Source organism: Pezoporus occidentalis, unplaced genomic scaffold (genome assembly GCF_034315485.1).
Source record: "Pezoporus occidentalis ecotype Australia unplaced genomic scaffold, CSIRO_AGI_Poc_V1 ctg117, whole genome shotgun sequence".
Taxonomy (NCBI): Eukaryota; Metazoa; Chordata; class Aves; order Psittaciformes; family Psittacidae; genus Pezoporus; species Pezoporus occidentalis.
Genome location: NW_026912961.1, coordinates 480216 through 504963, shown reverse-complemented (window position 1 = coordinate 504963; position 24748 = coordinate 480216). Strand labels below are relative to the sequence as shown.

At 36.9% G+C, this 24748-nt stretch overlaps 1 protein-coding gene across 6 annotated transcripts in view; it reads left to right on the top strand.

Annotated features, from left to right (window-relative positions):
• Positions 1 to 24748, top strand: part of AOPEP (aminopeptidase O (putative)) — a 191473-nt gene that overhangs the window by 55577 nt on the left and 111148 nt on the right. For 4 of the 6 annotated variants that reach the window (XM_062640245.1, XM_062640266.1, XM_062640259.1 and 1 more), the window contains exons 6-8: positions 17609 to 17798; positions 19597 to 19706; positions 24646 to 24748. In XM_062640245.1, coding sequence (XP_062496229.1) covers positions 17609 to 17798; positions 19597 to 19706; positions 24646 to 24748 — 403 coding nt within the window. The remainder of the gene's footprint in view (positions 1 to 17608; positions 17799 to 19596; positions 19707 to 24645) is intronic. The other 2 variants (XM_062640274.1, XM_062640253.1) reach the window with 1 other exon arrangement.

Here is a 24748-nt window from a genome sequence, read left to right as displayed (position 1 = left end):
CATAACAGTCCCTCAGGGCAGGAAAGATGGTGTGTGGAGTTGGACTGTTGCATGCTGAAGCCAGTTCTGATGCTACCACTGCTGCACTTGTCCAGTATCATCGAAGTTCATTGTTCATTAATAAGGCAATCAAGAGAGTCAGGTTCAGATCCCTGAATCCACAGTGGTGGAGAGAGGTGCTGCAAGGAACCCAGTGTGATGATGGGCATAAAGCTGCTGTAAATATACATTATTATATAGCATTTAAGATCATACAATTTAATTCTTTAGCTATTCTCACCTGAAGTCAAGCCCTTTTGAAGCACACACCGAACTTCCCCATCCTCCCACGTTACCCGCCAAGCACACCTAGGTCCTCGAGCAAAAGCAATCACATGAGTGGGTTAGCCTTTGCGTGATGCAGGATATGCCATTTTCCCTAGCATATCCTTCATGTGCACTACAGGAACTTTATCCATTTCTATAGTATGTAAAAGTTTTAATCAGGTAGCACCAGCCTCTTTGGCAGAGCCTCTAGTGTTGACTAACCAGGTGACTTTTGCTAAGAGTATATCCCAAGGTCCCACTGCCATTGCTCTCAGTGTAAACAGTCCATTGTACCGTTTGATTTTTGAAGAGGCTGGTGCATAATAGGGGATGTGATACAACCAGGAAGCATCACACCTCTAATGCAGCCAGTCCCTGTACCTCTAGGTAGAGACCATCTGTTAGCAGCTTCGTTAATGTTTCCAGCATTTGCAGCACATTGGTACTTCTTTTTCTGCTTTGGTGCTATGACCGGTTTAAATTTCATTCTAAGTCAAACTATCAAAGAGAGCTACAGAACTATAGTGGCCAGGAAGATGAGCAGCTGGACAGTAACGTATTTATAATCTAGATTCTTCCTGATTTTCAGTTCTAAGGTGGTTGTCATTTTTCCATCTTACCAGTCCAATGTATGTGTTCAAGACTTGACTGCAGATGTCTACATTAACTGCGGATTTTTGTATTTTTTTTTAATTGAAGGAAAATCCTTCTTTACTAATAACCAAAGCTGATAAAGTTTGGGGGTGCTAATCTGAGTGATTCTTGACATTGTGAGTAGTGGGCTGCATTATTTGGGTATTGGCTTAATTCAGCTTTCCTGCACATCACTACCTGATCTTTATATAAGGAGAAGGATACATACCTTTGGAAAGTTTCAGCTAAAAAATAGTACAGTATGGAATTCTTTGAAGAAAAGTGTATTGTGCATATGCTGAATAAAGCAGCATTATTTTCCTTTACTGGGTTATTTTATGCCTCAATCCCGATTTGTCATACATACATGATTTAGTAATACAGGTGTCATATATAGGAGATACATACAGGTGAGCATTTCTTGACCCAACACTGTGTCTGTTCATATAGTTAAATAGAATATTTAGTTTTGGAGTAGAATACCACCTGATCTTTCTGAGGAAATTTGACTGGCAAATGAGACTTCATTGAAGAAGAAACTTGTCCTCTTTCTGAGGTGTGGTATAAGTCTCCGTAAGAAAATCTAATATTTTAGTCTGTCTCCTAAAAGCTTTGTGTTTGCAATTGTGAACACAGGCACCTCCAGAGTTTACCAGGGTCTTGGACTGGTTCCTAGTTGCTAATCTAGCAGAATTAAAATGCAGTGACATTGTTACTAAGTGCTCGAAGGAAGAAACTGGTAGTTAGGGATCTTAGTGAGGATAAAGAGGTTTTTTTGTGTAGTCATGTTCATTACTGCTGGCTCCCATCTGATGCTTGTAGCATAGCTTAAGGAGGATTTCCATGGGATCTGTAAAATGCTTCAAGACCTGTCTCTTCTGGAAAATAGGGTGGAACAATATAATCTGTTATGAACTTCAGATAATTAGATGTTTTAGCACTTTTGTCATAAAGTTGGGATTTAAAAAGAAAAAGGTTTTAACGCTGCTTCTAGATGCTAACCTTTCTAGCAAATTTAGCTTGAGTATAAATGTGCAATGTGGTTGGAAAGTCCTATATTGCCCCTTGACACAATTGTTACACACGGCAACTTCTTATTTTTGTTTTTATATAGCAATTTTACTGCTTAAAAAGAAAAAACAAACTCAAAAAAGGGTTGGTGATGCACTGAAGTATTATGGTACAAAAAGATTTCCTTTCCTCTCACTCTGACCCTGAGGGAAATGGCTTGGAATTTACTCATTAACATAAAGACACCCGTACTGACACCATAATTCTTACAAAGTGTCAGTGAGCTTGTTTCTGTTTATATGGTAATTTTAGATGATCGTGTTTCACCTTGCTGTCTTTAGCTTTGTTATCTTAAGCCATGGGAAAAGGTATTTTTACTATTATTGTGACTACTTCTAGCATAGTCCTATGCCTGTTGAATGCAATTGGAATGATAGCAAGAATCTGCTCCTTTATGTCTAATTCTTCAGATGTTTTTCAACCTTTCTATTTTAAACTTGTCCTTTATTTATTGTCTGCCTAGAAACCACTCTCTTGATCACATAATTTTCAGACGTTTGACATTTGAATGGAATGCCTATACAACTCTTAATGACGACTTTTAATCTTCACAGTGACAATAAATCTGCCAAATCCCTCAAGCAGTAGTGTGGATTTCTTGATGTTTTGATCCCTTTCTACTTATTGCAAAGGTTGCTTAATTTAAAAATGTGGGGCTGGTGTCTGTTGTTGTTACTAATGCTCAGATATGAAAGCAGGTATTCCAACAAACTTTGTTGTCAGCTAATCATTATCACCTACTTATCCTAGGCTTTAACCAATATTGTTAGGTCTCTTTGGTAGTAGATTATTTCTCTTTCATGAGGTGTAGGGAACTGTTCTAATTTTAGTTGTTTTCCTCCTTAACATGTAAGTACAAGTAAAGAAGACTGTTTGGATAGAACTAACTTTGATATACTGTTCTGTCTCAACATGAATATCCACATGCGCATTTTGGAAATGTTCAGTGGTATGCCTAAGAGCAGTCACTAAGTAACAGTGAAAAACATGTTGAAAGGAGAGGGGACATTATAGGATGCACTGGGGGAACCTGGGCAGTAGTGATATTAATGCCTTGGTTTATCCCTGTTCTGAGACTTTTGCAGTGAATACACTGATAAAGCTAATAAAATGAGGGATGGTTATTGTAATTCTTTTATACCAAACATTTGAAAAGATTCTTTGCTACCTTTTGCACTTTCTGTGCCACTGCCATATTTTTAAAGTTTTTATGTTGCATACTGAGCAAATTCCTCGGATGTGTTGGTCATCTCCAGATTGCTCTGCATCCTTGTGTTTATTCATTGATATGTGAGGGAAGAAATGAAAAGCGTAATTCTGTATCCTGAGAACAGTCATGTAGCCCTTGTGTCTGATCACTATATTTAAAGTGAATATGATAATTCTTCTCTTCAAAAGTGGATTACCATGTACAGTTCATTTTAAAGATTTAAAAAAAGAATTATCATAGGAAAGAGTATTCTTTGAAAGGTACAAGCAAATTTTTATGAGTAAAGTAACTATTTAGATCTGAATCTATATTAAAAAATATCAGTTGCCCTTTCAAACCAGTTTCATACGGTCTTCTACCATCTGTTCCATTCAAATAATTGCAACATTGTTTAATTTTTTGAAGAAATATATGAATTAAAACCCCTCACACTTTCCAAAGTGTGTCAATACTTCTATCAAGCCCTAAAACTTTAATGGGATTAAAAAGAAATTTTGCTGCGTTATTTTACATTTTGGTGATTGAATTTCTGATGTAGCTAAGGAAAAGTTGGGGCTCTTTAGAGAAAACCTGAATAGTGGAACTACAGAATATTTCAGAGTACTGTCAATATAGTATAGCTTGTCCTATAAAAGTTAGCACCTGTTGGGTTGTGCATCATGATATTTGATGGGAAATTTGAAACATAATTTTTATTTTTTTCATTGTTCATTGTTTTTCATTTTCATTTTCATTGTTTTTCATTGTTATACATTGCAGTCTGGGTGTCATACAAATTTTCTCTGCACACGCTCATGCTTCCCACCGGTTTGTTGTTGTTGCAGAGTTGCTCTGGGACTAATAGGGATGTTGTGACATAAATTGAGAATTAAACTATTGAAATTGGTGGAGGAACACATGTCCTTAACAAGGAACATTTTGTCCTTAGCGAGATCAGAAGGACAAGTAGCCTGCTGAGTGGGCTTCTAAGGAGGGAGAGAGGGGTGCTGTGTATTTCCTTTTTCTGTGAGGGAACTGGATCTGTGACAGCTTTGGGGGAAATGAGCTGGTATATGTAGATTTCAGAATATGAAAAGTCTGCTTGGAGTTCATGAATAGAACACGACTTCTGTTTTCAGGGATGGTTTTTGTATTTCCTTCATCTGTGGTAGGATGAAGGAAATAGATGGTTTCATTCCTTTCAGTTTAAAGGCCAGTCCATTTTCTTGCCGGGTGGCAGGCATGTGTTTTGTGATGACTGCCTACTCTTTCTACAATATCGCATAAATTATGTCTCTGCTTAACAAAGGAGGTTACTATGTGCTTTGGTATTACAAGTTGATAGTACTTTTGACTTCTAAGTCTAGTTTTAAATGCTGAATTTGAGCAGTGAAGTCATATTCATTTGATAGTCTGTCTCATTCATGGTATGATGCTGCGGTAATATTTATAAAGGTTCATTATTTCCCTTTAATTATAGCATAATTTTAGAATTTCAAGTATCTTTAAGATTATGTGGAAAATTGTTATCGTCTGCTTAAATTGTTTGAAGGTGAAATTTAAGCCAGTAAAAGTGAATTTGCTGGACTGTTCTTATTTTTTGTATACAGAGCTATTTTGTAAAGTAAACATCAGGGAGTTCACTGTCAGGAATACATTGTTTGTATGATCACCATCTTAGCAGTGGTAGATACTAAGTTAAAGCTATGATGTAATTCTGAATAGTCTTAATAGTCATCTTGAAGGTAACTTGTAGACCACCAAAAGAAAGGTAGATATGACTTGGCCATGGAGCACGTTTTTCAGAGACCTAAATTACATGTTAGGGTCATGAAGTAAGGAAGGAGACTTGCTTGTCAGTGATTGAAATGGCTTCCCTGCTATGTTGTATATCTTTTATATATATATATATATATATATATATATATATATATATAACTTCTAATATTTCAGAGGTTTCTTTCTGCATATAAAATTTTGTGCACTTCTCACTGCTAGCTGAAACACTGTTGTATTTTACTCACAGTACAGTGCTCCAAACAAAAATGCAGCATATGAGATACAAGATTGTTAGTTTGGAGAAAACACAGTTATTTCTAAGTAACTGCAGAACATGGTTTTGACCTGTTTTGGGAAATTTTTCTCTTTCCCACTTCAGTAGCATGATAAAGCAAAATTTTTTCTGCTTTTCTGATTTTGATCTTGTGTGATGTATTTGTACTGCTAAAACCTGCATATTAATATTACAGGGTATATATGTGAAAGCAGTATGCGCAAGTTGTGTCTTGGAACAAACAGATTTACAGATTAATTGCTCTTTCTGAATCCCATGACTTAAGTTTGGGTTATCATTTTTCTCTGCAAGAGTTTGATAGGCTAGAGATGTGTTAAAACAATGCAGAGACTACTGCTTTTATTCATGCACTTTCCCAGAGCAATTGGAATACTGTAGTGATTTAGTGTCACGAAGATGCCTGATTTAAAAAACTATCTGTATTTACTGTAAGGAAGGAGAAAAGGCTAAAATGAAGCTGTACTGTATGGCTACAGTTTATGTAAAGTCTTAGTTCACATAATTTTCTGAAAAGAGAGCTATTGGCAAAGAAGGTAGTATTCACCAATCTCTATTAATGGACTGATCAACTTCTTTTCCTTAAAACCCATAATGTGCATGTCCTTGTAAATGCAAACCATTCTGCCATCATGGCCAGTATAAACCAACAGTCTCTACTTACTGCTGCTTACTTTTTATCTTATAATACCAGAGAAACAGGCTTCTGATTTTGAACCGATCCTGCTGTTATTGTGCTGTCTGGTAGTGCCAGGTTACATATGTTATTTGTCTCTTGAAGCTTAATTTCTGTTTTTGCTTGGCAGATCTGAGCTGACACAACCCTGCATATGTATAAATGCAAATTCTTCCAAGTTCCCAGGGGGAAAAAAAAAAAAAAAAGCACTGCAGTCATAGAGGTTTTTCCAGTGCTTTTTGCAAAGAAACAGCTACATCCAATTTGGATATATCAGTATAACTGTAATACTTGTGGTGAATTCTTGGTTAACTAACTTTAAAGCTGCTGGATGTATAGCTATAGAGTGATAGCTATTGACAGGGGTGAGGTATGCATTGCTTAACTGAAGAGCTTTTCTCTCCAGAACTTGGAACTGAGCCCAGAAGAAACACATTGGCAGACATTGTGCTGTCCTTTCTAGTGTCAAGCCATGGAGTGGGTAACAGCTTCTTGTTTCTACCTGAGACTTTGCTAACAGGTGGTGAGGACAGTATGATAGACCTAAGTAAGACGTCTGAATCCAGAATATGACCACAGTATGAAATTTATCTTTTTAACTGTTTTCTACTCTGACTGAAACTGCTATACTGAAATTTAAGTTGCAGTCAAGTAAGAATGTACAGACTCGGTAGAAATCTTTGCTTTCTGTGAGTGGCAGTATCCACATGCGAATATGAACGTACAGTCTGACAAAAAGAGAGGTTTCAGTGTATTGGCATAACCATTGTCAGGGGAGTACATGGGGAGCAATCAAAAATTTTCTACTGTTTTTAAAACTTAAAATCCTTAGTGATCTTTAAAACACAACAAAACCACCTCGAAATGGATATCTTTTGACCTGTGGTCAAAAAGTTTATTTGCTGGGGTCTTGCAAGGCAGGAAACCACCTCACTCTCTCCTTTTGGACTTGGAAAAATACTTACTAATATAATTGTATTGGCCTTTACATTTTGCTAAATTCAGAATTTGGCATTCTCAAGTTAACAACTTCAGAAGTTCCTTTCTATTTTTCAAGGTTTATTTATTGGATGAATTCACAGAGCACAAGTTATCAGGACACTGTTGGAGATCTCTAGAATAAAAGTTGGATGCAGTGGTGTTTCTAGAATATAATGGCATTTGCTTCTTTTTGGCATCTTTGAAAAGAATAGGTAAATATATTCTGTGGCAGTGTCCTGGACAACAGTAAAAATATTTCTTTAGTCTTTGTGGTGGACCTAAACAAATCTGGGGATGTGAAACAGTAAACTTACAGAAGATGCAACAGAATGAAAGTTCATTAGTATGTGATACTTAATACTGTAAGACATTAACACAGTTCTCAGTTATGCTACTTATTTCCAATTGAACTGTCCTTTGCTGTGTGATTCAATAATAATAGATGGATGTCTTTGTATGATGAATAAAGTAATTCACATGCACGCTAGCTACTTCCAGCTAAACTGTCCCTTTGCTAGATGATTCAACAATAATAACTGGATGTCCTGTATAATGGATAAAGTAATTCTCAGGCACACTGAAACTCCTCTATCACTGGATATGATGTAATTTAATCTTCTAATCTTTTTCCACCACCACAATAAATGTGACTGTGTGTGAAATAGAATCTGTGTTTGTATGTAAGAGTTTACTTGGAAATAATCTTCCAAAAATGAGGAAAATGAATGCATTGCAAAGAGTTTGATGTTCCCAAAGGGTTTTGTTTACAGTTTGTTGAACTATTAAGTATTTATTGTAAGTAGAGTAGATTGTTCTAGTTTTAATAATTATAATGCTGTTCTGTTTTAATATTGCATGATCTGTGGGCTGCCATAAAGTTGTTACAAATTGAAGGTCTGATATAACATGAAATGAAGGACCTCTTCTGAATGTTGCTTTTGTTCTGTATTTAACAAATTAGTATGTTGACATTTGTCACTGATGGATTTCAGTATTTACTGAAAGGGTTTTAGGGGGTTTGACAGCATGAATGGTTTGTCCTGCAGACTTTTGAGAATTGATAAAGGCATCTTTGTTCTTTGTCCAAAAGCACAACAGATATCTTATTGACTGACGCATACAAAAAAAGAAAGCTTGTATAGCTGCTGTGCAGAATAAACTAAGAAAATAATTTTGAAGCCATTACGTATTCTCATATGTTGTTCTCTCTTTTTGCTAACAACATATATCTCATCAATCAATTTAACAGGAATCACTGGATACTCATTCAGTAAAATTAAAGCATGCCTTTATATTGAATTACATATAGATGATAAAAATAAGAAAAAACAGGTAATGCACGATAGCAGGACTAGTTAGTTAAATTTCTATTGCCTAAACTATTTTTAAGACTAGTGTGCAGAATGTTGGTATCATTTCTATATACAGAGGATAAAGGCATAGTGGAAATAACTCATTTTAACAGGGATATTGGAAATTGCAGTGTTGGATTTGCACCCATTTTTCTGAGTAAAATGAAAGTCTTCAGACAATGGATTTCTAGGTACCAATTCTTAAAAGCAAGAATTGTAGATGATGCTGCCTATAGGCAAAAATTAAATCACATGCAAAAATGGATAACTACCTTCATGTCATTGTTTCCTCCCACATTTGTAGTTGGCACAAGAAGCAATAGCATATTAGATATGACCTGAAAATCTAAAAGAATTGGATCTGTGCTTCTTCCGTGATTTGTGAAGTGCTGATTTTTTTTTTTTTTTTTTTTTTTAAAAACCAGCCCTCTGAGCTTTTCCTTTTAATTTGTTTTGGGTGTTCAGTTTTGTTTTTCTTAGAAATATCAAGGATTTGTAGTGATCTCTCCTCCAGTAGTATTTGAGGTTTTCTGAATGATTCAGGGATATATCTGCAGTTTTATTATTCTGTAGGTGAAGTATTTGTGATAGGAATTCTTGAAAAAAAAAAAAAAGCAATATTTAGGTTTTGTGATGCTAACTGTAGTCTAGAGATTTCATAATGACCACTTCTGCCTTCAAGCAGATTTTGTTTCCTTGCTGCTTTTAGAACAGTGATACCAAAAGGCTTTACACTGAGAAAAGAATACTGTAAACCCCAAAGAACAAGTGATCTCTTCCTTTTTTTTATCTTCTTGTAGGTTTGGCTTTTTTATTGTTGTTGCTTGTTATTTTGTTCTATTATATGTGGATAAAAGTTTTCTTCTGTACATTAAATGAAGAAAAAAATGACCCATTCTGTATTTTATCTTGTCCATGTTACCTTTTGAGACCACTAATGTATAGGCCCTTAACTTGGGTGAATTTTCACTGAATATGGGGAAGCAGGCACATTTTGCTCTTTCTGTCTGACTATTTATGGTAGCTGGTTATTTGCACTTTGGCTCTCAGCTATGTTAATATTTGCCAGAAACTTCATGATGTAATAAAAGGAAATCCAGGTCTTCCAGCAATAACAATGATGGAAAACTACAAATAATGAGATCCATCCATGATAAAATAATTTCATCCATCTGTGACAAATGTCATCATCTAGACTGCTGAGGAATGTTGTTAGCAACTGTTCATCATATTAGTCATTTTAGCAAGAATATGAAAATAGCTTGGAAAGCCTCTGAAGCAAATGCCACTTGCATTTTTAAGGTAAAATAAGAGCTTATTTTTAGTTATTTTTGCTTTGGTATATGAGAAGAAAACTTAAAAATTATTAGCACAGAAAATCATTTTATATTTATGACAGCTGTGTCTGTGTCTGTATCTGTTTCCGTTTCCATCTTCTTGTTAAAATAATATGATTGATTAAAAAAATTAATGACAATGATCAGTGTCCATACATTGCCGTTTTCTCTTCATTCTTTTGTATTTCAGCAAGTGTTTAATTTTGTGGTCATAAACTTATAAATCAGTTTTAAATGAGAGAGAATGTATATAAATCCACAGCTGTAATAAGAGACTTTCCACACTATTATTTGTTATTAACTATTTTCACATGGTTAACAGCATAACTTGCCTTCCATTCCATTCTTTGGAAAGCTCAAAAAAGATTCATGCCCTGCCAGTCCCTCCTTGTAATACAGAATGTGTAAGATGAAAAGAAGTGAGCTAGAGCTGTTGTTGGGTGTCCTGGGGACATCAGAGGTCAAATGATGAATATCTTAACTCAGCAGTTCTTACTTGAGTTGACTGCTGGTTGGTCATGTCACCTCAAGTTCCTGGTAAGCTTATTACTAAGTTGGGTTAGGTCATTGGCAATTCTTGCATCCCAGACATCAGACTGAACTTCACATGTAAAATATGTTATTTCTTTGCTTCTTGGTTTACATTGCAAGTCAGGACATTTGAAGCAGGCAGGATTTATTACCGTGATATGAGTGCACCAGGATATCAGCCACAGGTAAGTTAGTTCATGAATTTTTGTAAAATCCCAATTAAAGAATTTTTTTCTCAGCGCTGTCAATGTGTGCTGTCCGTGTGTGTTAGAGAATGAGACAGCACTGTTTAAAGAAATTACTTGCATTATTACCAGATTGTTCATCTTGTGCTATCTTTCTGTTCACAAGAGTTGGATCTAGTGAAAGTCATGTAACACTTCTGTGAGAAGTGATACTTCCAGTCCACCATTTTAACATTCAATATGCGCAATATTGCCTATTGAGAACAATATGCATGGTAGAGAACAGAGGAGTTGAGCCCCAGGAGAAAGCTGAGCATGCTTTAGAAAAACTTAGAAAAGGCACATTTTTGGCAACACTCATGCAAAAATTAAAACCCTCCAAAATGTTTCCTATTTGCTAGATGTACAATTTGTTGGGAAAATGAATAAATATCCTGTTTTAGCAGGTACAGCTCTGCTTTTTATGCTTGAAGTCCCCTAAGATAGAAATATGAAACATGAATCTCACTTGTAGGACTGACTGTCCTATGGTTATTCAAAGAAATTAATAGATGGTATTACCCTGTATGTGGTTAGTTCCCACTGGTCTAATTTTAAAAGAAAAAAGAAATTCTTCAGTAAATTGGTTTGTTCCTTGAGTCTTCCTAATTTTTTTAATAGTTAAAAAAAATCTAAAAATACTGGAAATTTTTCTTTTTTAATGCTTTCACTTGTTACTTATGTAAAAGTTTCAGAGCAAATTATGATTGAAATTTTGAGGAAAATTTTGCAAATACATGCATGATATAGTATGGAAGGAAATAGCGTATCTTTTCATTTGTGAACATAAAGTTAAGAGAATTGAACATAGGGAATGGGTTGGGTTGATACAGCTTTCCTTTAGTCTGATCTTGTACTAGCTGGGAGTACATCAAATTCTGTGTTAATTTTTGAAGCACATCAAACCTGTATCCTTTTTGTTCAGATCAGTACAACTGATCCTTTTGCAGTAGCAAAGTAAGGTCTTGTGGCATATAGAAAGTGCATTTTTCAACTATTGCCAGTATTTTCAAAGTGATTTAGTTTATTTTGTTTATCATGGAGTTCAAGGGCTGTTTTGGTATCTGAAGAAAATTAATAAAATTTCCTCTGTGAAAATGCCTGGACAGATCAAATAAATATTTGACTTGTATGTCCAAAGACTTCAGAAGGGGATACATGTCACAGTTGTATGTGATAAGTATGTAGTATCTTTTTATAGAGGTTTTTACTTCAAGACTGTTCGTTTGGCCTAATATGGGATCGGTGATAATGAAAAATACCAAGTTGTTATAAACCCAGTTGTTTGTGTAGCAGCTGTTTGAGCTTAGGCTTCTGTTGTCTTTTTCCTTTCACTGTATGATTTCTTCAGTTTTATGCTACATACTGGTTTTGCTGTTTAACAGTAATAAGAGTTTCTCCTGAGATGGTTTCACCCTTGTTTATACACAAGCTGACTGATCTGGTTTGGTACAGGGAAATAAGCAAGACTGAAATTATTATCTGCCAGTTAACGGAACAGCTGCTGCTTAAGGTGTTCAAATCATTAATTTAGGTGCTTGACTGACATTTGAAGTTTGGATGTTGATTTGCTGTACTTATTTGTCTGGTACCAAGGAGGATCCTTCCAACACACAGGGGTTGGTTGTTTTTCCCTGTTGCCTAAGCTACTGTATTATTCCATTATTTATGGAGTAAAAAGTTAGTCATCTGCTCTAGAATGACTTTCAGTTGTGACTTCCAGTCACTTGTTAGTTTCCCACTATGACAGTAGGAAGAGAAAACTTTACAAAATTGCAGTTATTTCTGGAACAATTCTCAGAGTTTCCTAATTACCATATCCTTGTCTTTACGACTGCATCTGCATGTTTATTTGAGTTTCTGGTGCACTGTAAACCTAGGAGATTTCAAAGGATGTCTTTGTAGTTTTCTCAGTACTGGACTATAACATACTCCAAAATGCTGGAGGTTATAGGGAAAGTAAGTGGGTGTTGCATGTTCTTGTGCTTGAATTCCAATGGCATGAGTGCCCTCAAAGATAAAGTAAGCTAATACTCAAAGTCTGATGTAGATACTGCAGACAATATGCTAATACTCTTGCTCTGGGTTCAGCAGTAGCAGTCATTTTTCTCCTTCTTAGTAGCTGCTGCAGTGTTGTGTTTTTGACTTTCAGCCTGGGAACAGCGCTGATAACACCGATGTTTTTAGTTGCTGCTCATTGATGTTTACTCTGACCAAGGACTTTCTGAGTCTCATGCTCTGCCAGGGAGGAGGAAAGCTGGGAGGAAGCAGAGACAGGACACCTGACCCAAACTAGCCAAAGGGGTATTCCATACCACAGCATGTCATGCCCGGTATATAAACTGGGGGCAGTTACCTGGAAGGGCTAGCTTCGCTGCTCAGGTTGGGCTGGGTATCAGTCGGTGGGTGGTGAGCAGTTGTATTCTCCTCCCTTGTTATTTCCCTTATCATTATTATCATTATTGGTGGTAGCAGCAGTGGTTTGTGCTATACCTCAGTTACTGGACTGTTCTTATCTCAACCCGTGGGAGCTACATTCTTTCGATTCTCCCCCCTATCCCTCAGGGAGTGGGAGGGGAGGAAGGGGGAAAGTGAGAGAGCTGGCTGCGTGGTTCTGAGTTGCTTGCTGGGCTTAAACACGACAGCTCTTCTGTGTATCACTGGAGTAATGAGGGTTGAAGGCTACTGATGAAAGATTGCACAGACTGTATGCAAAGAGCTCTTGTTTAATTGTATCACTTTCTCAAATTCCAGTAATCTTGAAATATACAACTTCATGTGTTCCTGTGAAAATATTTTAAGAGATATTTCCCCTGCTCCCTTTTACATGTTTAAGAAGGGATTTTCTAGAAGTTCAGTAACTGTCTAACCCATTTATTATCTTTTTGTATATAGGAATAGATAAGCAATGTGGAGTACTATCAAAACATGATTTTTTTTTTTTTCTTCCATTATGTAACTTCCATCTGTAATAGTGATTTTGGGTGCTACTTTTGACTCCAGAAGCATAATTTTCCAGCTGATGTGGTCTTGGCTCTGTTATTTCAATAAACACATAAGAAAATGTATCTGGAAATCCCTGTGTGTTCGGAGAGAAAGACTGCTGCTTCAAAAGGAATGGAACAAGCCTGTTAGAAATGAGCTTCATGTTCCAATCTTAAATCTGTACTTAAGTTCTTGCACATACATTTGGCTAAAGTTTGTGCTATGTGTCTCATCTGATCATGTGTGAGCAGCCAAAGGTAGCACACTACTGCAGCCTGTGTGCAAAGCAGCACCTGCCTCTAAGTCGTAAGCCTGAAGAAGGAGTTTTGCAAAACTGCTCTCAGATGTATGGCCTCTCAACTGGTCAAACCACTGCTCAGAACCTAGGACTCGTTGAAAACCTTTTATTTTTGGAAGAGACCATTATTAAGAACATCTACATATGTGGATTTGGAATGTCTGGAACATCAGGACCCTCCAGCCTCTCACACCAGATATTTCTTTCCCTTTGCGGCTCAGTTTTTCCTTCATATGTGTTTGTATCATAGTTACAGCATTGAAATGTAACTAAATGAATCCCTAACTGCAATTTAACTGGGAGGGGGAACTTGCCCTTTCTTTCAGTGAAATGATGCAAAGATCTAAGTTATGAGGGTGTGATTCTGGTCAGAATAACACCTTTTTTGCTTTAAACATGTAACCCACTGTATACTTGTTGAAAACAAGTCATTAACTTCTTTCTCTCTAAGAGCCATTGGGAACGTGTCCAGCTTCCTGGGAAGGACTTGTGGGAGTTTTATTTTTTTTGTTAACTGGGAGAGGTTTCCCATCTTCCTTAGCACATCCAGCTAGCCTGTTCTGGCCTGCTTTACAAACTTGGGCCAGACTTGAAAAGACAACAGCTAGAGGCATTTATAAACTGCACATACCTTGTCAGGTCTTGATGTAATCACGGAGGTAAATCACCTTTGTCTGTTCCTAATGTATGAATGGATTTCTTTCCTTTTCAATTCCAATGAAAGCAATGGATATTAAGTCTTATAATTTGTTCATAGTAAATCACATGGATAGTAGGAGGGCCAAATTCCTTTTCTGGTAAAAAAGGAAGGAAAAGGTTTTGGCTATTGCAGTTTAATCATAATTATGATACTTTATTTTTTCACATAGACAATTTTTTGAAATATTGAGTGTTTTAGGATCAACACGTATAATAACTGTGCAATGAATAACATTACACGTCCTAGATGATGTAAAAAAATGCAGATTTGGTTGGTATCAGTAGGAGTGGAGCAGGGTTTCTGGAATTCAAGCATGTATTGAAAATAGAGAATCTGTATTTTAAAACTAGTACATAGGATTAAACTTCTCCCCAGACTAATAGGTGCTGGGCATGTTACAGAAACATGTTCAGTCTTAAGACAGATGGGAGCTTTGCACTGCTCTGTAGTGTTATCTGTTGCTGTATGAGACTCCGAATTGGAGATACAGCTGCTATTAAGAGCGAACAACATAAAAGGAATAATTTAAGGTGTTCTCAGAAAAGGAAGTTGCTGGCTGTACTCAGACTCTACAATTAAATTCTGCTGCAGCACATAATCTTATTTTTGGCCTTGTAGGAAGTTGTATTCTTTCGCCAAAATTTAACTCATATACATTTTCCTTCACTGAAGTGATTTATAATCCTTCTGTAAAGGAAATGATTGTCCAAATGTGGCATTTCTGTTATTTAAGTGAATGGAAAAAGCGGGAAATACAATCTTATATTGTGTGTTTACCTACAGTAAACTTAAAATGAAAACCATTCTGTAAGCCTGTTTATAAGGCATGAAGTTTACTTTTGTTTTGCTTAACCAAGTGGCCGAAACGCTGCCAGCAGTATGTCTGGAATGTTATTTACTTGGTCCATTTCTGTGGTTTTTCTTCATAGCACTGTACACATGCCACAGTTAGCAGTCATTTACTTACCACTGAACGAAGTAGTACCCCCAAAGCTGCATTTATTTGTCTCATTGTGGGCTTAATAATAAAATGTTCATCATGTCTGCAGCTTTCATGCTCACAGTTTTCCCCCATCTCTCCCTCCCTCCCTTTTCTTAATCAGAATTGCTTTTGGCAAAGATTTGGAGAGCTGCTTTTCTTTTCTTGCTTTGCTCTCTGTGACTTGATTTCTCTATTAGTGCTTTAATTTTGTACATTGTTTCTTACAATGCCAACTGATTGAAATTGTATAACTTGCTTAGCTGAATGACTATTATTTTTTTATAAGGAGATGGTTATTGAGTATGTTTTCCTATTTAATTGTGTATCATATTTTGGTCTTGGTTTGAGACATTTGACTGGTTGCAAGAAAACTGTGGGTGTTTTTAACATTTCCAACGGAAGGGTAGGGCGGGTGGGGAAGCTCTTTGGAATGCTGATGAATAATATTTGACTCTTGGAAATGTCTTAAGGCCATGTGCTCCCCTACCATGCTTGGAAGGCTAAACATAGTTTTAAAGACCTGTGGTCTTGAAGGTATTACCATTGTGCTTTATTTTCTTTCTAACTGGCTGGAGTTGAGAAAACAGTTGAAATGCTGAGGGTTAGTGCAGGAGTACTCTGCAGATGGTGATCTTCATTTGTGCCCCTGCTACTCCTGTCTGTGGCATGGTGCCCCGTTAATCCTGTGGATGTCAATCATAGGGTTTAATTCTACTACTTTTCCTTCCTAGATGTACTTAATTTCAAAAATTAAGTAACTTTTGAGATGTTGATGTCTGTAGCATCTATAAGCATAGCAGAAATTGCCTTACAGTAGAACACGAGTAGGGAACTGCAGTAACTTGCAATTCAGTGTGTTTTCAATAGCAGAGCAATCATAGAATCATACAATCATAGAACAGTTTGAGTTGGAAAGGACCTTAAGATCATCTAGTTCCAACCCCCCTGCCATGGGCAGGGACAGCTCACACTAAACCATGTCACCCAAGGCTCTGTCCAACCTGGCCTTGAACACTGCCAGGGATGGAGCATTCACAGGTTCCCTGGGCAACCCATTCCTGTGCCTCACCACCCTAACAGGAAAGAATTTCCTCCTTATAGCCAATCTAAACTTCCCCTGTTTAAGTTTTAGCCCATTACCCCTTGTCCTGTCACTACAGTCCCTAATGAAGAGTCCCTCCCCACCATCCCTATAGGCCTCTTCAGATACTGGAAGGCTGCTAGGAGGTCTCCATGCAGCCTTCTCTTCTCCAGGCTGAACAGCCCCAACTTCCTCAGCCTGTCTTCATACAGGAGGTGCTCCAGTCCCCTGATCATCCTCGTGGCCCTCCTCTGGACTTGTTCCAACAGTTCCATGTCCTTTTTATGTTGAGGACACCAGAACTGCACACAATGCTCCAAGTGAGGTCTCATGACAGCGGTGTCCTTCAACCTGCTGGTCACGCTCCTTTTGATGCAGCCCAGGATACGGTTGGCTTTCTGGACTGCGAGCGCACACTGAAGCTGGCTCATGTTAAGTTCCTCATCAAAACTATATAATAAAGCAATAATTCATAACATTTTCCCCTCCACTTTCTCCTAGTACTTGAGTCCAAAGCAGAGTAGATACAGATTGGATTGTTCCCCCCTGTTTTGAAAAGCAGGTATTTAGTGAATATAGAGTCTGCTGACTTCTGTGCTTGTGGTAAAGGATGTTTTCCTTCCTCTGCATTTGCAGAAATGATCAGTTCTCATCATCAAATGGTATCTTTTTAGCTTGTTTTAATTTCTAATAAACTCATGTGTTTTACTATACATGACTCTTGTTGCCTTTGGATAGTCATGTGTTTTCTTCATAAAAAGTTTCTGCTTTATTTATTTCCAGCTTTGATAATTTAACTGATAAACGCTGGCTATATGTGCACCTGCTCATCTTTTATTATCCTGGCTTATATATAAAATGTTTCTATTGAAATAAATCAGTCTTGTAATTTGAAAAATATACCAAACTTTAAGTTACTTTTTCCAGGTCATAGGTGTTTGACAGTTGAATACAAACCAACTGCTTGGCAGAATTTTAGTTTGATTCTCTGCCAACCAACTATAAAGTACAGCCTAATTTCTAAAAACTCCTGAGCTGTAAACTATCAGTCATGACCTAGTCATGCATACAGTAATAGAGGCTGACAAGAGTAATGAAGCCTATATATTATTATGGCCATGTACTGCATGTTATAACAGATCAGTAGTGTATTTTGTCACTCATGTATTTTGTCACGTTTATGTTGTGCAGCCCACACATCATCTTCCTGTCACAGAGTGTACTATCAGGAGGGAGCCAGCTCTGTGGAACACGTCTGTGCCATGAAATTGCTCATGCTTGGTTTGGACTGGCCATTGGTGCTCGCGATTGGACTGAAGAGTGGTTAAGTGAAGGGTTTGCCACTTTTTTAGAAGATGTATTTTGGGCTAAGGCACAACAGGTAAGGTGATGATACACCACTTCTCAATTCAATTATGTAGAAATCAAAATTACATACCCTGCTGTGAATTAGATATAAATTAAACCTCCTGTGTTAGGAATACAGGTCTTTTAAAATAATACTGGATTTTGCATGCTGACTTGATTAAAAAAAATAATCCTTCCTTATTCACAGTGAATACTAATCTTTACAGAAGTAGAGGTCAGTGCAAATAGGAATGGAAACATCTGTTTGTCAATGATTACCTTCCCACAAATGTACTACTACATTATATTACTCTGTTGATTTGCATTCTTTCCACTTGTTTTGTGTTCCTGAAACTGGAACAATCACCAGTCTTACTGAATATTGTAATATACCAGGTACCTAATGAAAATGATCTGGTTTTGTTCAGTGGATAGCCAAGAAGCAATCTTCAAAACAAAATGGAAGCTAATGAACAGAGGACTTACACTTTTTTTTTTCTCTTATACTGCCCAGGAAAGCTTACCCCCATGTTAGAGGATAAGAAATCATTGTCTGCCTCAAACTGAAAAGCTTGTACACTGCATGACAGCTAGTAAAGTGGTTTCCTGATCTAATTCTTGGTTTTGTTGTAGCCCTGCTATGTTAAGCATTTCGTATGTTAGTCATTTGTTCCTGTGCTTCTGTCAGGCTCTTGTTCTGCCCCTCAAGACTGCAGAGCTCTATCTGTGGAAGAGCAGTGGGGAGAAGGAACTAATATTTAACCTCCATTCTGTTAAGTATCAGGAATATTTATACCACCAACCAGAACAGAATTTCTGGTCACTTACCATGTTTCTGGAACAAGAAAGAGACAAAGGCTGTTCAAACACTTTGCTTTTCCCTTCTGGTCCTAAAACTAATTTCTGCCCTTACTTGAGCATCACTGCTCTGCTGTGAGCTGTTCCCATTAATTCTATGCTTTTGTGAGTCACTTGAAAGCATTTTCATTGTAGTAGACGCCCTTCCATGTAGCTAAGTGGAAAAGAGAAAATAACAAAACAGGGTGATTAGTGCCTTTGTTAATTTCGAAGGTCAGAAAAATCCCTTTTTGTTTTTTTTTTCTAGCCTTATTGGGTAGTTTTGGTGCTGTGCAATTATGCAATTGTTCAGTTGTAAGATTGTGAGTATATTCCATAGTGTCTGACAGTAACTTCACTTGTGACTGAAATACTGGTGTAATGCAGGATAATGCTAGCTGCTTTTGCTTTCTCCCATCTTCCATCTTTTCTTATAACAGAGAAATATAAATTAGCAGTTATTTGTAAGATGACAACCTGGCATTTATTTCTTAAGCATGCGTCTCTGTTAATACTATGTATATGGAGGAAAGTACAAGAAAGAGCTTTCACAAATGTAACAGAACTAATGGGAAAGAGGAGTGAAGTTGGGATACAAAGCAGCTCTTTTCTTTCAAGCTGGGAAAAGTAAAGATGCAACCAAAATTGCCAGGTATCTGTGCTGTACATTCAGTTCACTTATTGCCAGTCACTAAAGGGAAAACAACATGCCCATCTCTCTCCTCAGGCAGAACTATTTAACTGACTATTGATTTGATGCACACAGTGAGGCTTCTGTTTTCCTTAGTGCTGCTATTAACTCTCATAGCAGCAGCTGTTATGTTTTGGTTTTGTTGTTTGGGTTTTGTTTCGTTAGTTTTTTTTAACATGGATATAGGTACTGTTTCCTGCAGCTTCTGTGCATTAAAGGGAAACAAAACAAGTTTGTCTTTCTGAAAATTATTATTGTCTGTTGGGAAACAGCAATTGGTGATCGGTGTTTTTTGTATACTAAGCAGCTGTCACATGATGAAGTAAAAGGGCTGCAGGAATTGAAAGCTTTACTTCGCTGGCGCCGACTCAGAGATGAGGTGCAGAACTCTGAAGAAGAGCTGCAAGTTTTAAGGTAACAGTATCACAGTTTAATTTCTGCTTTTGCATGTTCTGTCTCTACTGTTTTCCACCAGTTTCTTCTTTCAAAGGCTATACATCCAAATAATCTGGTTAAATCTACTACATTTCCTTATTTCCTCTGAAGAAAAAAAGAAAAGTGAAATTAAATTCACTAGGTTATTTGTCTTCTCTGTAATTCTGCAATTGCTTTTCTCTTTGTTATAGAATGCTTTCAAAAACCGTGGGATTTAGTTTGATATAAAACATCTCTAAGCAGTTTACAAGACCCTTTATTCAGGAAAAAAAAAAAAAAGGCCATTTCCTGACATACTTCACTGTTTGAAGCTGTAACAGATTCATTTTCTGTGGCTGAAGACAAGCACATACTGGAGTGTGGTATCTAACTGCCAAGCTGTATGAAAATTTAAAAAAGAGGGGGAAAAGTACAGTGAGCTATAGAAATCTACTTTTATTTATTTATTTTTTTTTTTAGAAATGAGTAATAATCATATTTAAACAAGAATTCGGTCTTTAGGTATCAGATGCTGAGCTCAAAGCTTCTTCTTACGTAGCTAAAGACATTTGATCCAAAAGAGATTCTTGCTTTGCTAATGATACGTAATCTGGGCTGTGCTGATTGGTGTCATAGGAATTTGCCATATTCTTTCACCTTGAGTGGCTGCCTAACATCTCCACTGCTTGTCTGCCCACAGTCTTTAACCGAAAAATGCAAGTTTACTAATCCTAGCTGAGATTAGCTTTGGTCAAATAATGGAATTACAGGGACAGATTTCAAGAGATTATGTAGACCGTTCTCCTACCCTGAGACACAGGCAGTATATACAGACCAATTCAAGTAGGTCTTATCTAATATTTTCTGAGAAACCTTCAATAAAAAAGTTTCCATGGTTCCTGGCTAAGCTGTTCTTAGTGTTAACAATTAAAAATGCACAGCTGAAATACTGTTCATTTCAAAAAATATAGTTTTATTCATTTCTTTCACCAAGTAGAAGTGAAGAACAAATCGATTCCCATCCTCTCTGTATGATCATCTTTTACATGGTTTTAGAAGACTTTTGCCATTTCATTCACCTTGAGATCTTTGTTTCTTTTTGTGCTTTTCCCATAGGACCTAAAAGCCTTTTAGTTTTGGGCAATAGAGATTGTTCACCAACATAGAAACTCCTCTCTATGGCCTCATCTAATCTGAAAACGTCACCAACTGCGTAATTGTAGTCTTTCATTGACCGGTTTTACTTCGTGTCTGTTAGTTAATTGTGTATCCTACGTATAAGCAGGGTCAGTGAAATTATACATTTGTAATTTTGCGATTTGATGATAGGTGTAAATACAAAAGCAGGCTTTATCACAAGCTGTCATGGAGCTGCTGCCAGTGCAACTACTGATTTACAGATGCTGGGGGTTTTGTTTATTTTAAAATAAATGTTTTTTTAGGAACACTGGTTCTTATGATAATGAGGCTTATCTTGAGGTATATTTTCCATTTTCAAGGTTATGAAACCCCATTTGCTACTTTTAATAAAATATCTATGCGGTGTAAATTTTTAAAATCATTTTTCGAAGGGCCAAAATGTCTTTTGCAGCTTGAAACTCAGGAAGGATTGATTTATACTGAAATTGGAACTTAAGCTTTCTGTTGACTTCCACAGTTAGTAGACAGAAGTCTCAAATAAACATACGGCTTACCTTTTTCGTAGTGGTATTCTCAGTGCTAATACAAAAGAATGATGTATCATTTCTTGTTTGAAAAATATGCTTCTCATGTACACTTCAGTAGTAGAACATGATGCCAGCTCAGGATCCTAGCAATCTCTTCCTTTTTGCTATCTTTAATTTCTTGTGGTTGCATTTAAGGACTTACCACTGGTTCACTCAGATATAAATATTCTTTACTATTTTTGTGGAGAGAGTTCTCTCTTTGCATGTTTACTGTTTTTTTGTTTGTTTTTTTTTTTTTTTCTTTCCTTCCCCTTTTGAAAGTATATGCATGTGCTTTCCAGAGGTTGTCTATGAGAGAGAAAATTCCAGTCTTGGCATCACACTGGTTTTTGAGTCTGTACTGGGACTTGTCCTGGTTCAAGCTTGTGTTTTTATGCCAGGATATTAAAAATGAATGATAAGAGTTTGTTATTTCTTGCCAATTATGTCAGGAATTAAAAAAAAAATATCAGCCAACCTGTTCTTCCCAAGCATAAACTTAATCTTCAATTACTTTTTTGTTGCCTGCTGGGAAATCATATGATTTTTTTATGCTTTGCTTGTTCAGACTAGGTGAAAGCCACTCAGCAAACTGATCATCAGTATGATGGTTCTTCTTATAGTGGATATTTGGCATTACATTATAGTAGTATCTCAGGAGTTTCCTGTGAAAAAGAAGTCATGTATGGAAGAAATACATAAGTATCTTTTGAGCAGGCAGCAGCTCTGAAAGGCAGCACCAGCAGTTCTTGGTTTGGAAGAAGAAGTTTGTGGCATTGTAGTGCTTATACAGGATAAGACATCAGGCAGAATCCTGTGTAATTTCTCAGTTTGAAGCAAATCTGCAGGTATAAAAGCACCTGTGAAGTATGTGATGGCACTTACTCTGCTGGCAAGTATCAAATCCATCACTCTCATCCAATGTCTCACATTATGACAGCAAATAGAGAAGTCTGTTTTGTTCTGTGGAATAAAGCTGGTGTTGAGATTGTTTCATGTCCTTGCCCATAAGACTGAACTTCAGCTTGTGATTCTTCCTTAAGACAAACCAGCGTTGATATCTAACTCTAAATTTGTCTCTGAGTTCCACTTGAGTCAAGTGTATTTCCCTCTTGAAGCAATGCTCTGACTACACTGTAGGGGTTTAAAGAGTTTTATTCTGTCACACAGATAGACACAGATATCACACAGGAAACTCACCTTTCAGATGGTCTCTCCTAGTCTCTATGTAGGTTTTCAGGACTACCTAATGCATCAGAGCATTTAATTACGAAGTACTTCCTGGTGAATTGTGATTTTACTTTCTACAAAATACTTCTTAGCCTGGCAAACAAAATTCCTACTTCCTTCAGAAATTTTCCAGTATGTAAAATGTTCATGTAGCAGCTCGATTACTTTATATCAGCTTGCCTTTAACATTATCCCTAGCTTCATCTACTGGGTTAGTTGCCAGGTTTTGTAGGTCAGTGTAACGCACCTCCAGTCTCTGCCTTCAATGTGTTGTAAATATACTAAGCATTGCTTTAAAATAGTGTACTGAAGTACTGACATAAATACCTACAACGTAAATTTCTGAGTATTTATCCTTTTGCACACATTATCAGGGGTATATATATGCACCCTTTGCAAAATGAAATTCTTGAGTACAATCATGCAGATGGGATACTGCTTTCCATTCACCTGCTAGTATCTACAGAGTCACAAATTTGGAGGAGGAAGGAAGTATGGTTCCCTAATTTACAACAATTATGATTATGGGAGGTATTTCAGTTTAGTGTGGATCCTGTAGCCCATGCTCAAACTCCATTTTTCAAAGTCTATTTACTGGCCTATATATTATGGGAGAAATGAAGCATTTTTGGCTTTTTATACTCACAGAGAACAATGAAAAGTTGCCAGCAGGCCTTCCTTCCAGGAGGCTGATCCAGAATGGAAACAGGTGGACCTCTGCTATCCTGCAGTGGGTCTGCAATGATTACATTGTCTGCTACCACAGGATAAGAAATCAGTTATTGATCTCCTCCTTTCAATGTTGAAAGAAAATACTAACTATAACATGTTAAAGGCATTTGTTAGGAACAGTGTAAAACTGAATTGCTTTTATTTTTTTCTATTTTATTTCAAACGGTTGTATTTGATCAAACTTTTACTGTGGGAAGTGGGTTTCATCTGCACACATCCTAAATACAGTGCCTAAAGAGTGAAAAAATCCAGCTTCGCACTCAGGACAAAACTAATGAGAAATCATTACACAGATACAAATAAGGAAGAATGTTTTCCTCAAAGCAGACATAGATATAAATTTGATCACAGAGATTAGCTCATGAGAAGTGTATCAGTGCTTTGAAGAATCCTGCACTGCTGTAGCCTATGTTGCCCCTATTCTGGAGAAGTGGGAGGAAAGATGTTTGATTTCTAAGACTGGCCATTTCAGAATCCACACTTAGAATTGGGGAGGTTGCTTCAGTTACAGGGTTAGGCTCCTAACATAGACGTCTATTCTCAGACCACTGTCAGCTGCAACATTTTCTGGATGGAAGAAAGTAAGCTGTAGGGATCTTGAGTACCATGACTGTGAAGGCACTGCTTACAAATTAATTAAAAAATGTTTGCATAGCTTCTCTTTAGTTTCACTCTGTGTTAATAAAAGCCTAGAAGTTGTCCACACTTTACTGCTGTGGGTATTTCTTGTGCATGCAGATGAAAGAGGTGATTCTTGCAAGTATAGTTGTGTAAACTATTAAACCAGTGTTTAGGTATAAGAAGAGAAAATTCTACTTGAAGATAATGTCTTCAGTATCCTCCCCTTCCCTTTTTGCTTCATCTTCCCTTTTGCTCTTCCCCTTTCCCTCTCCCCTCTCCCTTTCTCCTTCTACTTTCCTTTCCCATTCTCCTATCTCTTTTTGTTTGTTTTTCTTTATTCATAATGAGTCTGCACTGTAGAATGGCAGGCAGTGTGATGCCATACTAGCTGTGAAAAGAGTACACCAACATAGTGACGTATTTCTTTTGTAACCCAGCTGTCTGATCCCCTATGTACAAAATTTCATTAAAAGTATGAAATTTTTTTGTTCGTCTGTCTAAGCCAAGTTATTTACTTAAGGTAAAGAAATAGTCACAGGTGTCTAAACTTACTATGCTATTCACAATGCTTTCAACTATAAGAATGTGCAATGTATGAGTAATTTCTTTATTTACTTCCCCAAGACTTAATTACTCTGTTACCATTTTAGGCCCAAAAAGGAAAGCACAGGAGAAACGAGCGAGTCTGGAGCATCCATTGTCAAACATGGTCTTAAAGCAGAAAAAGTCTTCATGCAGGTCCACTACTTAAAG